The 16,416-nt window shown below is 41.8% G+C and overlaps 1 protein-coding gene across 1 annotated transcript in view; it reads right to left on the reverse strand.

Annotated features, from left to right (window-relative positions):
• The window catches only part of ASPH (aspartate beta-hydroxylase), a 209,831-nt gene that overhangs the window by 89,036 nt on the left and 104,379 nt on the right, over positions 1 to 16,416 (reverse strand). Inside the window, exon 14 of the mRNA XM_065895024.1 lies at positions 12,219 to 12,260. Coding sequence (XP_065751096.1) covers positions 12,219 to 12,260 — 42 coding nt within the window. The remainder of the gene's footprint in view (positions 1 to 12,218; positions 12,261 to 16,416) is intronic.

The following is a 16,416-nucleotide window of genomic DNA, read 5'->3' on the forward strand; positions in this document are numbered from 1 at the left end:
CCCTGGCCATCCAAGAAGGCATCCACGGCAGTGAACCACAATGCCGAGCAGCTTCTGTGTGTAAAGCACAGCTGGGCCCCATCAGGAGAGGGCAAAGCATGAGACAAAATAGTGCAATATATTTGCTCTCTATTATTACGTTTATATTTTTCCCCGAACATCGTCATCCCATATAAGAACAAATCTTCAATCAATGATATGTCCTAGGTCCCCAGATGTTTTATAACCTGCCCACGATGAGGGTTAAATTAGTTAAACAGCAAAAATCCCAAAGAGAGCAGTTTCTGCCCCTGGCTGCTGCAGGAGGGTGGAGAAAGAGGACAGTAGGGCCAGAGGGCTTGAGCACAGTCTGCCTGGAAGTGGGTCTCTCCTAGTCAAAGGCCAGAGAGGCAGTCAGTGTCTTCCCAGGTGGTATCTCTGTAGCGTTGGAAGGGCTGAAGTTGCTTCCAACATTTGCTGACATCAGTGCGATAGTAACTAGTGGTAACAGAAAAAGCTAGACTTAGGAAAGCGTCATTGTTCTTTAATACCTGAAGTTTGAGTGCGGGTAGATGGTGACTGAGAATTCGTTAACATTTTTCTCTTAGTCCCGATTTAAATTTGCAAGGTTTAGCAAAGGAATGGGCCCATGTGAGGTGAGAAGAGGGTTTGCAGATGAGACAGAACATGAGCCGCAAAAGAGGAAAAGGGTCCAGAACCAAATTCAGACACAGACACCCTGCCCAGCTCAGCATGCTACCAACGCCACAATGAGGAAGTAGCCGGTTCTCAGACCTGCACCGCTGGGGCAGGGGTCTGCTTACCACTTGTGGCTCGTATATTTATCTGTAGGAGAGCTGTTTAATAAACTTAACGATAGTTCTTTCCATAGTATAGGTTCAGCTTCTCTCAGATAATCCTTTTGTTGTCTTTATATTTTATTAAAGAGTCCCTTCAAATTGGATTCAAATATTATCAAGGAATGGTATCGGAACCAAGTGGACCCAATGAAAAAGTTTTAGTTAAGAGGATCCTGGTGCACAGACCAAGTTGACCAGGTCATCAGCATGCCTTACCTAGTACTTCTCAACATGTCTGCTCATTATAATGACGGTGCTCCAGAGCCAGGAAACCACAGTATCTGGGAGTGGGACCCGGGGCACTTTCTGAAAACTCCCACATGTGACTCTAACATGGAGGCGAGGCTGAGAAATGCTGCATTACACACCAGTGCCTACACGGAAGCCAGCTGTGTTTAGGTGCCTCCCTGGTTTCAGTAGCAGTTCATTATCCATATACCAGCTTCCAATGTTCTGGATGGAGGGCGAGGAGGCCAGTAGGGGGTTAAATCAAAGCATTAAGGCAGCTGATAAACCTTGAGTGTCGCTGGTGTCCCTGCACCAACCCCGTGCCCTGCTGCCATCACCCTGGACCTAAGAGTCCATGGCAGGGCTGGCGGTGGGCTCTACCCTACGCCAGGGCCTCTGGAGAATTTCAGTGCTCCTCTTCTACGTGAAAATACTTTGTCAGCAAACATCCTCCCACTCCCAGCCTTTCTTGTGGTCTTTTCCCGAATCCCTGTGAGAGTTAGTGGCTTCTCCCCATTCCTAAGATAGATCTGCCTGTTGCCTACTGGATGGCCTTCCGACACCACCTGCTGCGCCTGCCTGACTTTCCTGAGTGCCTGCCTGACCTTAGGCTCCAGCCACTCCCATGCTGCTCTGCGCCACTGCTGAGCCGCCTCAATAACAGCAAAGGGCTGTAGGATCTAAGGAGATAAAGTAGAAAGAACATTCTAGCAAAGGAGAAAAGCACGACTGACGTGGTGTTAGGGATAAATAGACCAGCTTCCCAGGCAGAACGTGATCAAATCCCCCAAAGTGAAACAGAAAGGATGTGATTTATTTTCACTATTACTAATACTTTCTGTTGTCAACACATATTTGATTTTTTAATGAAAAATATAAACATATGGCAAGAATTCCTGCTGTAAATGTCAGTACAATTCACCATTACATCAGAAGAATGAAAAATGCTGGGAGGAAGGACTCTGTAATCAGACTGAGATAATTCTCAGTAATACCTTTTTCAAACTAAGGCACTCTCCAACTTGAAGTCTCGTTTAAGTAAATGAATATATTCAACTACCAACAGCACTATCTTTTTATGGCACATTTTTTGAAAGCTTAATTTTAAGCTAGCTTGGGCATATGTAGCTAATATGTCACTCCTTAATATGCTTCGGTATACAAATAGACGTGTTAATACACAAAAAATGGATTATTCTGATGCAGAGTCTCATTTCCCATCAGTTAAAAGAAAATTTAGATCCTAATGATAATTGTAAAACACACTAATATCTGAGTTTTTCCTTAAGAAACCTATTTTTCTTCCCTTCTCATGTTGTCACAATCATTACAGAAATGAGCATTGTAAAATGTTGAGTGTTCAATGGGAAACATTAGAATGGGATTTTAATGATAACAAAGAATTTGCCATTATTGTCCTGTGGTGTATTTGACTGAAGAGCCACTCTAGTGGAAACAGGTGTCTGAATTATCACTCGTACCACGATACAGTTAAAGATCACGAAATGAAAAATAAAAACAAAGCAAATGTGCATTTCAACACAGCTAAAAACCTCTGCTTCACTTGCTGAGACTGGTAATATATGCTGAGCTTATTGAAATCACTAAAATTGCTGTAATTAAACTTCTCTCTAAATCAGACTTGTATAAGAGTCAGAAATCTCCTATAATTAACTTATCTGGAGAAGTAATCAGACAATAACTGCTGGTATATTTTAGGAACCACTAAAACTACTGTAGCTGTTGAATGTAACGACTATAATAAATCTCTAACAGCAGTTATCTCATAATGTCTTTTCACAGCTGCAAGGGTGGAAGGGAGATTGTTTTTTCAAAGCTTTGCCCTGAGTTGGCTTAAGTGTGTTATTGCTACATTGCTCTTCTACATTAAGGGAAAATTCTGAAGCCACAGTGGTGTGGCCTGAACTGAACCACCAGCCTACGCTACATCTAAATGGGCTGTGGTACTAATAATGAAAAACTTACAGTGTTTTAGGGACTGCTGAAGACAATGAACCAAAGCACCTCCAATCGACAGCTAAAAGACAGAAGACCTACATACACTGACGGTGCAGGAACTGAGTTCAAGGCAGTGATGACTTGGTCAAGCCTATGTACATCAATGAAAAGGACCCTAAGAGACCAAATAATTGAAGCTTGATGACACGTGTCTCCACAGTCAGAAACTACAGTTCTTATCTCAATAAGATAATGAATAAATTCTTTGCTGGAAGCATTTATTCTTTGCCTCACTCTTCCCAAGCTCCCAAAAACAAAATCATCTGAATCAAGGTTGTCCAATGTTTTTGTACATACTTTATTATTTTATAATGGCAAAGTATATGAAAGCACGGTGATATTGTTAGACCTGTTCAAAGTACCAAAACAGACCAGAGGACACTATTCTCTCACGTATTCATTCATACACTCATTTATCCCAACCATTATGTACCTGTAAGGCATGGTATATGAAGTTAATAGATTAAAAACCAATTGGGAACATATTTTGGTAATACAAAAATCCAACAAGGGGTTAATATCAGTAATACAAATGAAACCACTGAAAATCAACAAGAAGAAATTTTTTAACTAAAGTACGAAGAGGCAGTTCACAGTCAGGGAATCCAGAATGGGTTGGAGATATCCAGCTTCTTCAATATTCAGAGTGTTAGTATTCTATATTTCACTCATTAAATCAATGAAATATCGCTGAAACGTTAAAACAATTATTTGAAGGCACTAGAACATGACTAAAGACAGGGAGAAACTTAAAAATAGAAGGGTTTATTCTTGAAAGATTGTTTCTACATTGGGTAAGAATGATGAGTTTGTGGTTTTCTTGCATGGGCAGTGTCCTTCCTCACTGAAGGGCGTGGATGGCGGCATTCAGAGCGACAGAGCAGATAGAAATTTAAAGGAGAAATGTTGGAAGCAGGAGAGCCACAGAAGGACTGAGATCCTGAGAGTAAACTCTGCCCAAATCCCTGGCTGATGGTTAACTTTCCATCTTCATGGGTAACCCCAGGGAGGCTGGTGAAAAAGCAAGCAGAAACTCGAAGAGGATGCATTCGTTATACATGACTGCAAAACAAACTACCCCCAAACTTAGCAGCTTACAACCACCATAAACATTTATTATCTTACACAAGTTCCTCCTCCTCCACAGACCTGCCTGAAGGGCTGCTTGTGTGTTCTCATAACATGGCAACTGGTTTCCCCCAGAGCAGGTATCCAAAGGAAAGCAAGGTAGAAGCTGCAATGTCTGTCATGACCTAGCCTTGGAAGTCACACTCTGTCATTTCTGCGATACCCTCTGGGTCACACAGGTTCGCCCTATTCAGTGAAGAGAGGACTACAGAGAGGCATGACTGCTAGGAGGCAGGAATCATCGGGAGACTTCATGGCAGCAAAAACTATGGCAGAAATCGATCTTCAAAAAACATAACTGCTTCTGGTGAAATCTGTAAGTTTGTTGTGTCTTGCCTGAATACATTTCTCAATACACACACAGTCTGAGTAGCAGAAAATAGATGTCCTCCTGGCTTGAGATATAACTTGCGCAGAAGGTAGCGCTGGCAAAGCAACCAGAAACTTAGACGGGGAATCCCACATGCAAAGGGAAATCTCAGAAGCCAGCCCCGAGATCTGAGTATGAATCCCGCCCAAATCTTCAGCAGACCAGTAAACTATGCAGCCACAGGGCACCTCGACCGCCACCCACCCTCGACCGCCACCCACCAGAGGGCTAGACTTAAAAACAGCGGTTAGAAGCCAAAAATCCTGAGCAGAGGCAGTCGCTGCTTCCTACTGCAGGGGAGACAGATTTTTTCCGTTTGAGCCCAAGCAAATTAACTGTATACTAGACACCAACAACTCCCAGAAAAAGCAAAACAAATTCCAGAGATGCTACAACATATAACATACACAATCCAGCTTTTGACCAAAAATTACTAGACATGCAAAGGCAAAGGACTCTCCTGACTCATAATCAGGATACAAAAAAGGAGTCAATAGCGACTGCCTTTGAGCGTGCCCAAATACCAGGTTTATCAGAAAAACACTTCAAATTAGTGATTATAACTGAATACAAAGGATTACAGAAAAAACAAGGTTTTAATGAGTGAACAGATACAAAATCTTGACAGTGAAATGGAAACTACAAAAAAGAAGCAATTGGAAATCTAGAGCTGAAAAGAACAGTAGCTGGAATGAAATTTTAACTAGATGGACTCAACAGCAGATTTGAAATGGCAAAAGAAAGAATCACTGAACTTAAAGATAGAGCAATAGAAATTATGCAATACAAAGGAAAAAACTGAACGAAGGTTCAAAAGCTGTGGGACAGTATCATGCAGTCCAACGTGTAACTAATTGGAACACCAGAAGTAGTGAAGAGAGAAAGAAGAAAAAAAAATACTTGAAATAATGGCTAAAAAATACTTAATTCACAAGATCTTTTTGATAAGGACTACATGAGAAACTATGTGAAAATAACTTGAGATATAGTACACTGTAGACACAAAGTTCATTCGTACTTGGATATTCTGTTTATAATTCTCCCTTCCCACCATTTAGGCTATTTGCATCTCATATTATCACCATCAGATGAAGAGGCAATCAAAGGAAATGGAATTAACCACATTTTTTCATACTACAACTATTTTATTCAGCTCCTACTATGTAATGGTTAATTGCCACTGGAGAGATGTAATGGTTAATTTGATGCATCAAATTAACCAGGCTATAGTACCCAGATATTTGGTCAAACTTATCTGGATGTTGCTGTGAAGGTATTTTTTTAGATGAGAAGATATTTTTTAGATGAGACTAACATTTCAATCAGTCGACTTTGAGTAAAGCAGATTTTTCTCCATAATGTCAGTGGGCCTCATCCAATCAGTTGGAGACCCAAAGAAAAAGACTGACACCCCTCCCACCTCCAAGAAAGAGGGAATTCTTCCTCCAGAATGTCTTTGTCCTTGAGCTATAACATCAACTCTCTTCTGGGTCTCCAGTTTGCCTGCCTGCCTGCCCTGCAGATTTTAGACTTGCTGCCTGTACAATGTTATGAGCCAGTTCCCTAAAATACATCTCTCTGTGTCTGTGTTTCTTTCTAAACACACACACACACACACACACACACACACACACAAACACACACACACTATTGGTTCTTTCTGTGGAGAACCTTGACTAATACAAGGGTGGAGGAGGTCATGGTTCCCACCCTTAAGAAGTTTTTTGTGTGTGTGTGTAAAAATTAAGGGGAAAACTCAAAATACATGTCAAAAATCTGAAACACGAGGTTTCTTGGGAACAGAGAAGAGAAGTACATCTTCTAGCGTCGGGTAGGAGATGGGGGTGTAGTCAGGGAAGGCTTCCTGGCAGAGGTCATCGCTATGCTCAGTTCTGAGGAACAGGAGTTTGTGACTGTGAAGTGGGGAGTCAAGGAAGCGCATTTTGAACAGAGGAAAGACATAAGCAGGCGCCAGATCCTGAGATGCTTTAAGTGCTGCCGTAAGGAGTCTAGTTTTTAATCCTCAGGGCAATGTTCTCCATTTTTGCTCAAATACGTTACATACAGTTGTAAGAATCCCAGGAAAATCTTCATAGAGACAGACATATTGATATTTTAAAAACATGAAAACTTCTTAACTAGGCTTGATTATTGCCCTTGTTGGCTCTCTCTCTATTTTCCTTATGATCACAGAAAACTCAGAAATACCCGTATGAGGTACTGGTTGCATTAAGCTGATTTAAGGGCAGTAATATAGCCATCCCAGACTTTTCTCTAAGTTGCACAAAAAATGTCATTTGTTAGTGTAAATGTGACTTGTTTTCTAGTGCCAACTGGTGTTTTGTTGAGGCACTATTACTTTTAAAAGAACACAAATAGTAACCAGGAAATCTTTAAATGCCTTTTTAAAGATGTTCACAAAATTTAGTGAGTAAGCATATCCTTAATTGTAACGAATAATATAGTGGGATATTAAACATTAGTCTAAATCAAAGGAGAATTGCTGGAAAAGGCTCTGATCCAGAAGCAATTTTATCTAACACACACACACACACACACACACACACACACACACACAGACATACAAACACATGCAAAAGCACATTCCCTTTTTGCAGGCATGGGTATATTCTGTTGCTCCTCAAATTTCTTTAAAGGCTCACAAATCCTGTTCTAATAACTGACATTTGACATGTATTAAATCAGTAACACACTGCATACTTTTAACATTCAATGAATTTGTTAACGCACAGCTTTTTAAGAAGTCACGTTTGACTCCTTTCTCTCATACCCCATATCCTAACCATTAGCAAATCCTACAGACCTCACATGGGCATATATGCAGAATCTAACCACTGCTCGCCACATCTACCCCACATCCTAAGCCCAGGTGTCACCATCTCATGCCCGGACCACTGCAAGCATCTTCTAAGTGGCCTCCCTGCTTCCAATTTTGCATCCTTACATCCAGAATGAGTCTTTTGAAACATAAAGCAGATCATACCAATCTTCTTCTCAGAATCTCCCAATGGCTTCCCATCTCACTTGAGATCATATTCAAAGCCCTTCTTCAAAGCTTTATGTGATTTGGACCCTATAACCCCTCTGATCTCACCCCCTCCTCTCTCTCTCCCTTCATATTCCTCACCTGCCACACTAGCCTCCCCACTAATCCTCACACGTGCTAAGCACACCTCCCCGAGGGACTATGAATATGTTTTTCATGTTCATATTCCACCCTTGGAACTCACTTCTCCCAGGTGGCTGCAGAGCTCACGCCCTTGCATCTTGCATCTCCAAATGTCACTGTCCAAGAGGCCCATCAACAGAGCAACACCCCAGCCCACTGTCATTCTCTGTACTCTTTTCCCGTTTTATATTCCTTTTCATACTTATCACTGCATATTATATTCTATGTTTTTTAATTATATACTTCCCTACATACACATACACTAAAATATAAGTTATAAGTACCACGAGAACTGAGACTTTGTTTTTATTGAATGTTTTAGCCCCAGTGCCTAAAACAGGGCCCGGCACATAGCAGGTACTCAATATGTTCTCAATAAATGGATGAATAAAAATAACTGTTTGAACTGGACATTTCATAAGCCATTTTTGTGTTGCATTACTTTGTGACTCACAATCCCATTCTGTGGCTGTGGAATATGGAATGTGTGGGAAAAGATGACATCCAGTGGGGAGAAACTGATATAGCAATTTTAGCTAAAACAGATGTAAATAAACTGATTCAATTTAAGAAGCTGGCATCTCCAAAGAGGGCCTGTTTTGGAATTAGCCCTATTCCAAACCTATGACTCTATCAAAATATACTAAACCTGATTCTCTAAAAGAAAAGGATCATATAATTATTAATTCTAAGTAAAAATAATATCTTCCCCCTCTCATCCGTGGTTCTTTGATAAAGAACTTGAGGGAGGTAACGCGGTAGAAAATTAGACAACCTAATGGTTTATCCTGAGACAAATTTACAATTACTATTTTAAAAAATCTCCATTTCTATTATTATGAAATTAATGTCTGGCTATTAAAACATTCAATTTTTTCACCACATATTCCGGAAATGGAATATTTCCCCTTCCCTCTGCCCTTCCAGTTAACAGCCCTGGATGAATCTATCTGAGTAAAAAACAGATGGAATTCCCAAAGCTGACAATTTGCTCAAATAGGATTTTCAGTAAATCTGGGGTAACATTGATTCATTATGTCTTTTAATCCTAAGACTCTTCTTGGATGTCACAATCAATAAAAGACTTCGGTTGCCAACATCCCTCGGTTGGTACTGATACAGGTATTAATATAAGTTCTACATGATGGAGTGAGAAGCCGATCAGGTGAAGCTGCTGCGGATTCTCTCCACAGGTTCCGTGAAGAAATAGCCAAGGGAGCCCACCTCCCAGGCCCCTGGAAAGATCGCTTTAGGCTCAGAACCCCGGGAGGGTAAAGCTGTGCAAAGGGTACCAGAGGGAACCAGGCAGTGCAGAGGGACACACAGCCCCCGGGAGGAAACGGAGCCCCGCGGAGTGAGCAGCCTGAGGTCACAGCAACGCTGTGCATGGCGTCTGGAGCAGGGTTTGCCCCTGTTTACGTTGGCAACAAGTGACCTCCACAACCCACCCTCCCGTCTCTATCTCTGCAAGAAGGTGCTGGAGTGAGCCTCCCAGAAGCCAACCAGTCAGAGTGTGAAGTGGAAAGGCTCTGCTCTGCACAGGCACTTGCATGGGCTGGGCATGGCGCCCCACTGCATGAAGAAACCAATCCTGACTCTGCCATGGTCTGGCCCCTGACTTTCTCTCCGACTGCCCTCCACACAATCTCAGATTGTTAGGGGTGCTCCAGCTTCTCAGGCCTTCGCTCCCGCCTCAGGACCTTTGCACAGACTGTTCTCTGCTTGGAGTGCTCTTAGCCAAGTCTTCCCACAGCAGCCTCGAGCACATCATTAACCGCCTCAGAGACCTTCTGAGAGCGAGAACCCGATGCGTGAGGGCTGTAAACCACTGGAAAGGACTTCGGTTTTACCCTGCGGAAGATGTGAAGAGGCTGGAGGCATGTGAGCAACATGATACGGCTTAGGTTTGAAAACGGTCACTGTGGCTACTGAACTGAGAAAGATTATAGAGACAAAGCCAGGCCAGTTAGGAGGCAAGTGAAATAATCAGGCAAGAGATGGTGGCAGCTGGGACCCAGGTGGTAGACGGGGGAAGGTGGCAGGAAGTAGCTGGATTCGGGATCCATTCAGAAGAGAGGACAGGGTTTGAAGATGGAATGACAGGGAGGCAGGAAAGAGAAGATTTGTAGGAGGAGTGTATTTTCAGGGGAAGGTCAGGAGTTCCGTTTTATACTTTTTAAGTTTGTTGCGATTATTTGATACCCAACTGAGGGCACCAGGTAGCCATCAGGTAGACAGCTGGACATACCTGTCTAGAGTTCAGGGAAGAGGCCCAGCCTGCAGTTAAAGCAGTAGTCTTTGGCATAAGGACATATTTAAAGCCATGAGATTTGATGGGATCATCAAGGGAGTGTGTGTAGATGGAGAAACACTCTGAGGACTGATCCTGGAGCCTCCAATGCTTGATGGTCAGGGCGAAAAGGAGCAACCACCCCAAGAGGCTGGGAAAAAGCAAACAGTACAGATAGGAGGAAAGTCAGAAGACCGTGGCATCTTGCAGGCCAAGGGAAGGAAGTGTTGCGGAGGACAGGAAGTGATCAGTTCTTTCAAAAGCTGCTGATACTCTCCTCTCTGCTTTGTCTTTTCTCCTTAGTACTCATCACTACCCAACAGAGTAAGTCATGAATATAGTGGAAGATGGGGGAGGTAAGGCAGCATGGAGAGCTTGTGTGAGTAGATGATCAGGTGAAATCCCAGTCATCTATATATAAAAGCCAGCCAATGGTTTCCAATATGGAGGAGAAAATTGTGGAATTCAGAAGTTATTTAGAAATGCGTAGGTGTAAACAACTTAAATGTCCATTGACAGATATATGGACGAAGATGTACTACATATGTACAATGGAGTAGTACATATATACAATGGAATACTACTCAGCCATACAAAAGAGTGAAATAATGCCATTTGCAGCAACATGGATGCACCTAGAGATTATCATACTAAGTGAAGGCAGAAAGAGAAAGACCAATACCATATGATAGCACTTAAATGTGGAATCTAAAATATGACCCAAATGAACCTATCTATGAAACAGAAACAGACTCACGGACATAAAGAACAGACTTGTGGTTGCCAAGGGAAAGGGGGGTGGGGGAGGGATGAATTGGTAGGTTGGAGTTAGCAGATTTAAGCTATTATATATGGAATGAATAAACAACAAAGTCCTACTGTATAGCACAGAGAACTATATTCAATATCCTATGATAAACCATAATGGAAAAGAATATTTAAAAAAACAATATATATAAATGTATAACTGAATCACTTTGCTGTACAGCAGAAATTAATACAACATTGTAAATCAACTGTATTTCAATTAAAACAAAAGAAATGCATAGGGAAGTACTAGAAGAAACAACTAAAAATGTTGGGATGGGACTCATGGATAGGGAGTAGTAGGGTAGAAGAATATTATTTTTCTTTATAAGTCACACTTTAAAAATTAGACCTGTATATCACTTTAATATAAAATTAAAAACAGCTAGTCAGAAAAAAAAAATGCATGAGCTAAATGCTTGGTTCCCAGCCTAAGGGCTATAAAACAATGGCCACAGGCCAGTAACTCCATATACTCAAGTAGTATTTACATACTGAGTAAGTAAGATCTTGGACCTTACTCGAACTGTATCTTTTAAGTGTAAACACTTCTTTTATCACCACAAATTAAAGCCATTCCTGAAACTCCAATAATGTTTAATCACTGACGATTTTATCATTCAATTGACTCTAAAAGTATAAACACTATTCTATGATCATCCATATAATATTTATAAATTTAACTATAAATTTAATAACTCCTCACTCTAATGACCTCTGTGAGAGTTGAATTAAAATTCTACACCATTCTTAAATTTATTAGAATGCCTCTGTAATAAGTTCTCAGAAGGCAGAGATGACGTTTTCTATATGGATGTAACTGTTTGCATGCCTTTCTTTCCCACAATTCAGAGTTCCTTGAAAAAAGAACACGTTCTAATCATCTTTGGATCTCTCTACCTTGGATCTCTCTACTTGGCACCTTTGTCAACAAAGGTGACAATAATAATTAACATTTCCTAAGTGCTTTCCCTGTGCTAGACACTGCTTTAAGAACTTTACATATATTTTCACTTAATTACTATTGTGGAAACAGTTCCTGGAAGTTGGTACTATTATTATTATTCCCATATCACAGAAGAGGAAACTGTGGCACAGAGGCTAAGTAATTCTCAAGATGCATGTACAGTGAATGACAAAACCAGGATTAGAAGCCAATCTCTCTCCAGAGCCTTAGCTTTTAGTGTTTATGGAGAATATTAATGTCTGTTGATAAAATCATTGAAATAATTAACTCACTGGCAATTTATTTTAACTAGTGATATAAAATAAAATCATGTTATTCATGGATAGTATTGATACAGTAACTCTTCCCTATGTATATGTGAAACGATTTGATAATCTCACCTTTTTCTTTTTTTTCTGGATCATCTGTTTTCTTATTTGTTTCTGAAAAGACAAAGCAAAATAAGTACTGTGAGAGTCATGATTCAATATCTCAAATTACAGGACTATCTTAAATGAATTCAAATAAATATCGTTTAAGAACAATATTTCTGGGATTAAGAGAAACACACTCCTGTATATAAAACAGATAAACAACAAGAACCTACTATACAGCACAGGGAATTATATTCAATATCTTGTAATAACCTACAATGGAAAAGAATCTGAAAAATTATATAATGTATATGACGGAAGCACTTTGTTGTACACCTGAAACTAACATGACATTGTAAATTAATTACACTTCAATTTAAAAAAACAGAAAAATATTTCTGGGCAAACAATTTAATTTTCCTAAATCCTGAATTCTTTACACATGCAATTTGCTATAAAATATTAAGAATCTGAATAACTTATAAAAGTCGCCGAGCAGTAAGTAGGCATTGGGCACCAGGCTGAATGTTCCTGGTCTATAAGGGGTGGAGGGTCATCTCCACCAACAGTAAGTGCCCCTGTGGGTGCAAACTGGGTCAGGAGAAGCCCTCCTCAAGGCCCGTCCAATATTTTTATTGTCTCCTAAAGCCATATACTACTTTATAATAGGCACTGTGTGCTTTCAAGGAATGCAGCATGCCACCCTACTGAGAACACTAGCCTCACTCCTAAAGGACTTCATACATCCAGGTGACCCACTGGGGATGCCCACACTGAGCCCAGGTGCGCTATAGCTCACCTGCTGAGGAGAGGCTGTATCAGCCTCTCACTAAGTTCATCACAGCTAGTGTCTCTACACCAACGGATGGGGCTGCCGAGCACAGCGAAACCCACCAAGAACCTGGACAGGCCGAAGAACACCCACCACACACAGGGAACAGCACATGACCTGACTGTGTAAACAAGCTCATTTCTGCATTTATAACCTCCTATCTGGCCTTTTGTTTAGTACAGATTAGGATCTAGTTAATTTTCAAGGTAGACCAGTTAATTTCTGTCCCAGTAGGTACTTATCTAGTCTTTGAGAATTCCTAGGAATGATGTGTATGCATGAGTTCCAGTGGGGATGGGGCAGAGTTTGGGAGATTGATTAAAAAAATCATAGATTCCAGGGACTTCCCTGGCGGCGCAGCGGTTAAGAATCCACCTGCCAATGCAGGGGACACGGGTTCGAGCCCTTGTCCGGGAAGATCCCACATGCCGTGGAGCAACAAAGCCCGTGCGCCACAACTACCGAGCCTGCGCTCTAGAGCCCACAAGCCACAACTACTGAGCCCGCGTGCCACAACTACCGAAGCCCGTGCGCCTAGAGTCCGTGTTCCACAACACGAGAAGCCACCGCAATGTGAAGCCCGCGCACCGCAACAAAGAGTAGCCCCCGCTCGCCGCAACTAGAGAAAGCCCATGCGCAGCAACGAAGACCCAACGCAGCCCAAAATAAATTAATTAATTTTTTAAAAGTCATAGATTCCATCCTTTCCCCAGAGTAGATGTGAGAGGGTGCGGGTGCCGTGCAGGATGCGTTCAGGGTTGCAGTCACAATCATTGGATTTTTTCATCCCCAGTTTCCCACATTCATTCATATAAACCATTTCATTTTTTGGAGGCGACAAGTAAATCTGAGGCAGGCTCCTGATGCAAGGGGTATTTTTATCCATCGAGTGTCTTTCTCCTTTGAGACCCCAGGCGAGAGGAAGCAAACTGACTAAAAGTGTGCCAGCTTGGTGCCAAGCACAAGGCACGTCTCTTGTCTCCCGACACCCTCTGCAGAAAGTCTTATCTCCTTCTTCGTGCAGAGAAGGAAGCGGAAGCTGAGAAAGTAGAGGGCCCAAGTCATCAAGGTCAGCGGTGCACACAATCCCAAAACACGCTCTTTCTCCTGTGCCAGCCTCTACTTTTGTTGCAAGGGAAACGAAGGGGAAGAGAAGTGCAGGTCTTGACTTTTGCAAAGAGTGCGTTTTATAACAATGGTTGTATACACGCTAGCCAGTGCTTCGGGAGGTATGAGGATATAAAATAAAAAGACTTCTAGATCACTACTGAACTTTCTAGAATTTCTGATCTTATTAATATATACCCTCCTCATCAGTACAGGCAGCACATCGGTTAGTAAGCTGCAGTCTTGGAGGCATCCGGGATACAGGACAGAAGAAAAGCATCAGAAATCTCGATCTCCAAGGAGCTCTCTCTCTGCGGTACCAGCAATGCCTCCAGGAGGGCTGGGAGTCTCCACACCCTCCAGTAATCTGTTACCTGACACATGGCTAGTGTAATTTTAAAAATCAAGCATAAAATGCAAGTTTCTAAGTTGACTAGAGAAGACGGGTAGGTGCTGGTCATGAAGAAAAGTTTAGGGCTCTCCACAAATCTTCCTGCCCCTGGGGGGAAACCAAGGAAGGAGGAGTGGATTGAACTGGTCACCTTTTAAATAGGTGTGGGAGGGCCCTGGCCAGGTGCGCTCCCAGGAATCAGGGCCACCACGTTTGTATCTCCTGCAATGCAATACCTAGGGTGGGCGAGAGGCTGCCCTAAGAAGGCCTAGCCCAATCATTCCGGCCCCGGGGCGAAAGCTGTGGGTTGTGGCCTCTTCTGCCCTACCTCACATCAGCATGCTGAGATCCCGTGTTTGGGTGTGGAAAATACACAGAGCAGGGAATTTTAGCTTCTCGGGTTTTCAGTGCTTAAATTTAGCTTAGGGAAAGTTTTCTAAGAGATCCAGCTTACCTCACTAGCATTCTACACAGTAGAATAAAGCGTAACTTTGCTTTACTTTACTCTTTGTACATAGGCTTCCCTGGGAGATCTCAAATGGCCCTCGACGCGCCAAAAAGGAAAATGATTTATTAAAATTTAACTGTCTGCCAGGCATTGTTCTAAACACTTAATGCAGATGATCCCATTTAACTCAATCAGCTCTGAAAGGTAATATTAATTCTGTAGATCAGGCAACTAGCTTAGAGAGGCTAAGGAATCTTGCCAAGGGTTGCAGAACAATTAAGACCGATTCAGAAGGCCACACTCTACAACAATACTACGTTAGTCATGCTCTGTATATTCCAACAGTGGGCAGTCCATACATAAAAGGGAACTCTACACTCAGTCCAACCCAGAAAATTACAAAAGTACAACCTCACCGGTAACTCGAATTTAGTGTTTAAATACATACACGAAAAGTAAACGATGTTACACGTTCTCTAACTGTACTAACGTTACTTTTTCTTTTTCTTTTGACAGTCCAGAATCATTTTTAAAATCAACATGAAATTAATGGATAAAATGCTGAAAATCAAACATTGTTCAAATACGTGGGACAGCACGGCACAAATCTTCATGGAACAAAAACATTATGATGTTTCTTTGCTGACAATCCACAACTGCAGAGCACTCAGTCTCAAAAATCTACAAAGTAAGTCAACGTGTCAGAATTTGAAGCTGTTATTAAAGACAATCAGTGTGGCAGATATAACGGATCACTAAACTACTGCCTACGGCACATGTGGATGTGATGAGGTAACTGAAGATAATCGAGAAAAGCTGCATTTAGACTTTCTTTTTAAAACTATACCACATATGAAGATTTCAAACTTACAAAACATTGTGTTGAATACAAGGTCATTTTTATGAAAGAAAACGATGTGGACTTTGATATAATTTAATGAGCATTTCTGGTATACCCACTATATATCAGATACTGTGCTAAAAAATGGGGATAGGAAAATAAATGACTCATTCTTTGTTCTTGAATAGCCCACAGTAGAGTAAGAGAGACAAAATGATTGCACCATGTGGCAGAGCCCAGTTAGTCGCTCTCCTATGTCCAAGTGGACTACTTCCCCAGGCCACTGCATCTAGACGGTGCACATGGCCAGTCTCACCAGCAGAATGCTGACACAAAAGTGATGTCTGCCACTTCCAGGCCAGGCCCTATGTCTCCTGTGGCATCCTCCACACTCTCTTTGTTCATCAGTTAGCACAGAGCAGGGGATCTGCAGCCAAAGCCAAAAGGAAAAAAGGAACGGTGGACAGGTGGTTGTATGGGTCAGAGCCCACACCTCCCACCCAGAAAGAGACCCTTTGCTGGGATAAACCACTGTCCTTCGGGGGCTGTCTGTTAAGTTACTAGACCCTGACCAATAGACAGTATAATGTAAATGTAGTTTTCAAA

The sequence above is a fragment of the Phocoena phocoena genome, chromosome 17 (assembly GCF_963924675.1).
Source record: "Phocoena phocoena chromosome 17, mPhoPho1.1, whole genome shotgun sequence".
NCBI lineage: Eukaryota > Metazoa > Chordata > Mammalia > Artiodactyla > Phocoenidae > Phocoena > Phocoena phocoena.